At 34.4% G+C, this 7,688-nt stretch overlaps 2 protein-coding genes across 2 annotated transcripts; one reads left to right on the top strand and one right to left on the bottom strand.

Moving 5' to 3' along the window:
* Positions 1-201: 201 nt before the first annotated feature.
* On the bottom strand, positions 202-1,910 carry LOC134250442 (uncharacterized). The gene is made up of 3 exons (XM_062732809.1): positions 1,766-1,910; positions 824-996; positions 202-497 (listed from the first exon to the last, which is right to left on the bottom strand). Exons 1-3 carry the CDS (start codon positions 1,851-1,853, stop codon positions 309-311), a joined length of 450 nt encoding a protein of 149 aa, XP_062588793.1. The 5' UTR covers positions 1,854-1,910; the 3' UTR covers positions 202-308.
* Positions 1,911-1,921: 11 nt separating this feature from the next.
* Positions 1,922-7,386, top strand: LOC134250441 (lathosterol oxidase-like). The gene is made up of 5 exons (XM_062732808.1): positions 1,922-1,993; positions 3,871-3,950; positions 4,157-4,367; positions 4,825-4,957; positions 5,252-7,386. Exons 3-5 carry the CDS (start codon positions 4,158-4,160, stop codon positions 5,773-5,775), a joined length of 867 nt encoding a protein of 288 aa, XP_062588792.1. The 5' UTR covers positions 1,922-1,993; positions 3,871-3,950; position 4,157; the 3' UTR covers positions 5,776-7,386.
* Positions 7,387-7,688: the final 302 nt, after the last annotated feature.

Here is a 7,688-nt window from a genome sequence, read left to right as displayed (position 1 = left end):
GTATGAACATTGATACTGTTAATTATCAAAAGAACAATTGAAAAAAAAAAATCAGAAAAAAATCCCAATTCTACCCTCCATCATACATTAGTGCTCTGAATGAATTATAAATTAATGTAAATATATGTCATACTACACTAAAAATCTACAATATGCTATACCTCAGAAGCAGAAAAAGAGAAATAACAGCAACATAAATAGAACGTGTTCTGTTTTTTATTTCAGTGTTAAATAACAAACACAATCACTGATTTAAGTTTTGTCTATAAATGTCCAGATAATGCTACACTTCGTTAGTTCCATTCACGCTACGCTTGGTTGGTCTTTGCCCTCTCGGCGTCCATCTTTTTGATGTCTTCCTCTGTGTACATATTAGAGAATTCCCAGCCTGAAGCTCCCTTGATGGGGTAGCCGGCCCAGTCTCCGCGGCCAATCACTTCACCGATAGCGAAAAAGATAGCAACATCAACTACGAGCAGAGACTTACAGAGGGCTTCCTGAAAAAATACACAAGGAATTATCATTTTATTTTCAAGTTAATGTAATTTAAATTATCCAAGTTCCCAATGTTTTGCAAAAAGTGAACTATATTTCCTTATATAGTAATGTATATAAACCTGTGATGATAAGTTATGTTGCTTTATTTACACTTTAACAATGTTACAACCTGCAGATTTTACTTTATTCAATCAAAGTACAGCTTAGAAATAACTGACATATGTCTCTGCATCATAAATGATTGGGTATTAAATTTTATATAAAGTCTACAAAAATGAGCAATATGGAATGTCACTTTTTCTTTAGTAATATAACAATAACTTACTTTTGTAGTCATGTTCATCAGCCTCTCTCTTGTAAGTGACCAAGGGAGGTCCATAAATTTAGCGATGCTTTCCCTAGCCTGTGCTGGACTTGGAGGGCCTAATTCTGCTTTTACATATAATGTTAGTAACTGGATGCGAGACATCGTCTGGCCATTGGCCTGACATTTGGCAACTGGAAAAAAGTCAAGAGATTCAATTTGTAATTAACAAATAGAAATAATAGATTAAAATAGCATAGAAAGTTTTGAGAGCAAACGTTTGGCATGGATTCTGACCTCTCTAGACTTTCTGTGTAATTTCAAGACATCTTGACATTTTACATAGTTACATGTAGTTGCTTTCAGTTTCAATGCTAGTTATCAAGAATGTTTTAGTTTGTTACATTCTTTATATGGCAAGTTCAAAATGGCAGATATTTGAAGGGCCATATCATTTTCAGTGCTAAAGTTCATCCTGCACTGGTAGGAAAAGTGTAAACATTAAAATCAAGTGTGAAATGGGGTACTCACTAAAATCCTTGCAACTGACATAATTTAACTTTTTTATATACTGTATACATATGATTAATGATATATTTAATACGTGCTAATTTTAGCAAGTTTTTAGATTTATTTTAATTAATGGTATCAGATACAGCTAGAAACCTAATAAGTAAAATACATCCTCCTCAAACCAAGTGCCCAAGGTCTGAATTTCCTCCAAACAAACAGGCAAAAATTAGCAATAGTGAATATTTTACAATCTCATTGACTTAAACAAATAATGAAAAAAGATTTTTTTATGAACATATCTTTCTTCTAAGAGTCCTATTTACAGAGAATGAGAAACCGGTAACCTAAAAGTGAGTACAGATACAAGAGTTGATTTTCAACCTCTTGACATTAAAGTTATGGTAGAAATTTTGAGATAGGGGGTAGAATTTATTTATCGGTTGAAAGTACCTTTGTTTATATAGTCGTTCCATGCTATGTTGCCATATTTCTTTGTTAATTCGACGCCTCTGTTGGCCAATCTCACTATTTTCGACATGGCTCCCCCGATGACCTTCAGAGCTAGGCAAGTCGTTCTTAAAATTGTTCTTTTCCGAAGTACGAGTTAACAAATTTCTGTGTCAATATCAACTGCGATTTCTAAATCCGTCATGATTTATTTGATTGAATTATAAAATTGTTTGGTAAGGACTTTAATTGGTATTTTTATAAAAATAAGAAACGATTTTATTAGATGTTCTTCATGTAACTTTCAGTACGTGTATTGTTTAAATGTTGATGATGTATAGACCTAGTCTGTCACTACATACTAACTTGACTAAGCCCTTTCCAGAGAGATTAGCTCTGAAGATTAATATTTGATGATTTTTTTTTCCATTTAAAAATAGTTTTTTCAGCATGCTGTTTTAACAACATCTGATTAATGTAAATGTATTATTTTTGACCGACATACAATAAAATGATTCAACTTTATCCTTGGCATGCATCCTCAGATTTGTCCTCGTGATAGAGTGATTTATCTGTCAATATTATCAGCTAATGACAGTATACACTTATCCACTGGGTGTGAGTGGGATAGCTCTTTTATCAAACCCGCGACAGAGAACTATTCCCCGAGGGAAAGCCCTCGGGGAATAGTTCTCTGTCACGGGTTTGGTAAAAGAGCTATCCCACTCACACCCAGTGGATAAGCATTTTATTATACTGATGTATAATATAATTTCTGAGGTTTGAATTTTTTTGGAGTAATTAAGATAATTTCTGCAAGAATAATCTGAAATCCTGATGAAGTCACAATGCTACTGAAGTGATAATGACATCATCAGTTTAAAGAATTATCGCTGGAAATCAAAATTGGCGGCAACAATTGCATGAAAATTTTCCAAGGGTGGATAGCAAAAATTATTATACTTCTGTTAAAATGTTTCCTATATAAAGTTCAGAATGTAAAATAACTATCTTGTATAGTCCACGCATAGCAAAACTATACCCCGGGGTATAGTTTTTGCTATCCACCCTCGGAAAATTTTCATGCAATTTTTGCCGCCAATTTTGATTTCCAGCTATAGATCTATAGACTGATGATGTCATAATGACTCTAGAAGCATTGTGACGTCATCAGGATTTCAGATTATTCTTGCAGTATTATCTCATTCCAAAAAATTCAAACATCAGAAATTATATCATACATCAGTATAATAAAACGCTTATCCACTGTTTGTGATTGGGATAGCTCTTTTATCAAACCCTTAACAGGGACTATTCCCCTCGGGCAAGCCCTCGGGGAATAGTTCCCTGTCGCGGGTTTGATAAAAGAGCTATCCCACTCACAAACAGTGGATAAGTGTATACTATACCCCGGGGTATAGCTTTGCTATGCGTGAACTATAAAAGATAGTTATTTTACCTTCAGAACATTATATATGAAACATTTTAACAGAAGTATAATAAAAGTTATTATACATAATGCATGTAGTTTATTACTGGGTAAGTTAAACTTATGTGTATAGTATTGGCATTGAATATTTCAATAAAAGATCAAGTGTAATTTTTTTACAGGTATATCATAACTATTTTCTATTTGTATGTTTTGTTGAGTCTTCAGTCGATCATTTGATTTTTATTTCCTTATCAATAAAATGGTTGCATGTATTAAAAGAATGAAAGATTTTCTTGGCACCCAGAATAAGTCAACCTTAGCAATAGAGTCCAATGACCATATCACCCTATTACACTTTGTCTTTTATTGTTTTAATAAGTTAATACTTTGAGGTACTTGAGCTGGACAACAAAAGATAAAATGTATATGTTAAAGGTTAACATTACTAATGAGTGTAGTTTCAAGTTTGAACAAGACCAGTTTTTGATAAAGGGGTCAATATGCATGTAATAAAATTATATTTGGTGTCAAATATGTAAATTGACCACATTAACTGTGACCTTTTATTTTCAATTTTATCTCCTTGTTTATAACAGAATGCTTAAGAATTCAAGTACATCACAGCATAATTTTTTGAGATGGAGATTAAATAAATTTTTCTTTTTTATGCTTTCAGTTTGACAGAACAAAAGAGTTGGAGAAATTTGAAAGTACAAACTTAAAGCAGCTAGAAACTTCATAAAATTTATTAAAAAGGTAAAAGAATTTAAGACAATTAATTGTGCCTCAGAAGGAAATTGGCAAAGCTTCTTTGTGTTTTTTTTCTTCCTTTTTTAATAATTGAATGTAAGAGGTAATTTTTACATGAAACGTATATAGAAATAATTATAATCATTTTGAAATATAAAGACATGATGTTGAGTTTTACATCCAGTATTTAGAATTTTCACCTCTGTACACAGGATGGACCTGATACTGAGTTATGCAGACAGGTTTGTCTTGACCCCCTATGTATACCCCTCTACCTGGGCTGAGGACTCCCCCTTAAGACAGATACTCAGTCTCCTTCTGATCAGCAACATAGGGGGGTACATCCTCTACTTCATGACAGCCACTCTCAGCTACTTCACCATATTTGATTCCAGGCTGATGAAACATCCTTTATTCCTCAAGGTATAGGTACAAGTACTTCATCCTTATATTGTACATCATTAAGTCTGTATAAAGGGAGTTAACTGTGTAATCTCTATTTTAGGAGTAGATAAAGCTGGAGATATTGTACATCATTAAGTCTGTATAAAGGGAGTTAACTGTGTAATCTCTATTTGAGGACCAGATAAAGCTGGAGATATTGTACATCATTAAGTCTGTATAAAGGGAGTTAACTGTGTAATCTCTATTTTAGGACTAGATAAAGCTGGAGATATTGTACATCATTAAGTCTGTATAAAGGGAGTTAACTGTGTAATCTCTATTTTAGGACTAGATAAAGCTGGAGATATTGTACATCATTAAGTCTGTATAAAGGGAGTTAACAGTGTAATCTCTATTTTAGGACTAGATAAAGCTGGAGATATTGTACACCATTAAGTCTGTATAAAGGGAGTTAACTGTGTTATCTGTATTTTAGGACCAGATAAAGCTGGAGATATTGTACACCATTAAATCAGTTCCTCTGATGTCCCTTCCTACGGTTGCCTTGTTTTTTATTGAGGTCAGAGGTTACAGTAAACTGTATGACACATTCCCCAATTCCTTTGCTGGTAGGTACAGTAGTGATGTTTCATTTATATGTATAACCTTTCTCACTTGTGCGCCTTGATCAATTATGTAAAAAAAAAAATCATGATTTAAGAATTGCTTTTTGGAAGGAACTTAAATTTTTTTTTGGTGTTTTGCCCCACTTTCACTAAAAGTGAGGGATATATTTATTTGGGTCTGTCAATCTAACTGTTTCTCTTTTCGTCAGTTTATTATTCCTTCTCCCTAAAGAAAGATTAAACCTATTGATTGTGAGGTTAAAAGATCAAACTGAGCGAGATTTTTATCTATTGTAGGCTGGTGTAGCATCCTATTCAGCATAGTGAGCTTTATTTTGTTTACTGATGCCTGTATTTATTGGATCCACCGATTCCTTCACCACAAACTTATCTACAAATACATCCACAAAGACCACCACCGATGGAAGATCCCCACTCCATTTGCCTCCCATGCGTTTCACCCCTTGGATGGATTTCTCCAGAGCTGTCCGTACCACATCTACCCTTTCCTGTTCCCGCTACACAAGGTGACCTACTTATGTCTGTTTGTGTTTGTGAACATCTGGACTGTGTCCATCCATGACGGAGATTACCGTGTGCCCAGTCTTCTGAAGCCACTCGTCAATGGCTCTGCGCACCACACTGACCACCACCTGTTCTATAATTATAACTACGGTCAGTTCTTTACGTTGTGGGACAGGATTGGGGGCTCCTTTAGAAACCCTAGCTCCTTCGAAGGATGTGGCCCCATTCAAGACATCCTCAAGAAAGATAACTCCAGTGGTAAATCAAATGGAGGGATGATGAAAAAAGAGGAATAATGAACTTTCTTTCACAATTTAATCCTTAAAAGATTAATTTTGTTGAAATTATTTTTGTTTGTTGATTTTAAACACCAGATATTTCTGAGTGACTTCAAGTTTATTACATTTATATGTCTTTCATCTATTTGTTAGCTCTTCTGAGCCAAAGGCTCAAAGAGCTAATGCTATGGCCATTTGTGCGGTGTGTGTAAACTTTTTAGAATATGGGCCATAACTCAAGAATCCCTTGGCCAATCAGTACCAAATTTGTCACAGGGTATCCTTGGCCCAAGGGCTACCATTTATACTAAAATAAGGGTTGGGACCCTTAAACAAGGGGAGATAATCAGGAAAACAAAACCAAAAGTACTGGTTGCTAAAAAATCTTCTTCTCCATAACCACCAGGCAGATTTTCACCAAACTTACATACAAGGATCAGGATATGTCGAAGATTAAAATTTGCACGGGGAATTACCCTGGGGCAAAGGGCGTGGTCTCAAGGTCACTTCAAAGTTGACCTAAATTCACAATTAATAAAAATGTGTATATTTTGGTTACTATAAGGACTAGGATCATCAAATCTTGGAAGTTGATGCATCTTACGACTTCACATCACGGTGACCTACTTTTTAAATTTTGTGGGGATTTGTTTTCAAATTGATTTGAAGGCATATTTTGGACACTTTAAGGCCTATGATCATCAAACTTTGTCAGTTGATAAATCTTGGGTCCTAGAACAATGTCAACTTAAAATTAGGTCATCGTGACCTACTTTTTGAACTTTATGACTTATCTTTTTAAAAACATTAAATCTCATTATTTTAGACACTGGGAGGTTTAGAATCATCAAATCTTGTACTTTGATGCATCTTGGGACCTTAAAACATATTTATGAAAAAGTAGGTCACTGTGACCTACTTTTTGAATTTTGCCAACATTTGTTTTCAAATTGTTTAAAACGCATATTTTGATTACGTTCAGACCTACGATCAATAAACTTGGTCAGTAGATGCATCTTGGGTCTTTGAAAAATGTTGACCAAAATATAGGTCACGATGACCTACTTTCGACATTTTATGGCTATATTTAAGTATCTTAGGTATTTGGCTTAGAATCATCAAACTTTGTGAGTCGATGCTTATTTGATTTTCGGAGAGTGATGACTAAAAAGTAGGTCACGGTGACCTACTTTTGACATTTTATGGCTTTATTTAAGTATCTCCGGTACTTATAGGCTAAGAATCATCAAACTTTGTGAGTTGATGCATCTTGGGTTTTCGGAGAGTGACGACCAAAAAGTAGGTCATGGTGACCTACTTTTGACATTTTGTGGCTATAATTAAGTATCTCTGGTACTTATTGACCTAAAATCATCTAACTTTGTCAGTTGATGTATCTTGGGTTTTCGGAGATTGTTGACCAAAAAGTAGGTCACAGTGACCTACTTTTGACATTTTATGGCTATATTTAATTATATCTGGTACTCATTGGCTCGGAATCATCAAACTTTGTCATTTGAGGCATCTTAGGGTTTCATTGAATGTCCAACAAGAAGTAGGTCACGGTGACCTACTTTTGAATATCTCAGGTACTTATTAGCTTAGAATCATAAAATTTTGTCAGTTTAGGCATCTTGGGTTCTTGGATAACGTCGACGAAAAAGTAGGTCACCGTGTCCTACTTTTGACATTTCATGGCTATTTTAATTATCTCTGGTACTTATTGGCTTAGAATCGTCAAACTTTTTCAGATGATGCATCTTGGGTTTTCAGAGAATGTTGACCAAAAAGTAGGTCATGGTGACCTACTTTTGAATATCTCAGGTACTTATTTAATTAGAATCATCAGTCTTTGTCAATTAATGTATCTTGTGTCCTCAGAAAATTTCAATCAAAAGGTAGGTCACTGTGACCTACTTATGGTATTTTAT

The sequence above is a fragment of the Saccostrea cucullata genome, unplaced genomic scaffold (genome assembly GCF_032062105.1).
Source record: "Saccostrea cucullata isolate Sc308-1 unplaced genomic scaffold, CSIRO_AGI_Scuc_v1 ctg19835, whole genome shotgun sequence".
Classification (NCBI taxonomy): domain Eukaryota; kingdom Metazoa; phylum Mollusca; class Bivalvia; order Ostreida; family Ostreidae; genus Saccostrea; species Saccostrea cuccullata.
This window is presented reverse-complemented; position numbering and strand designations above follow the sequence as displayed.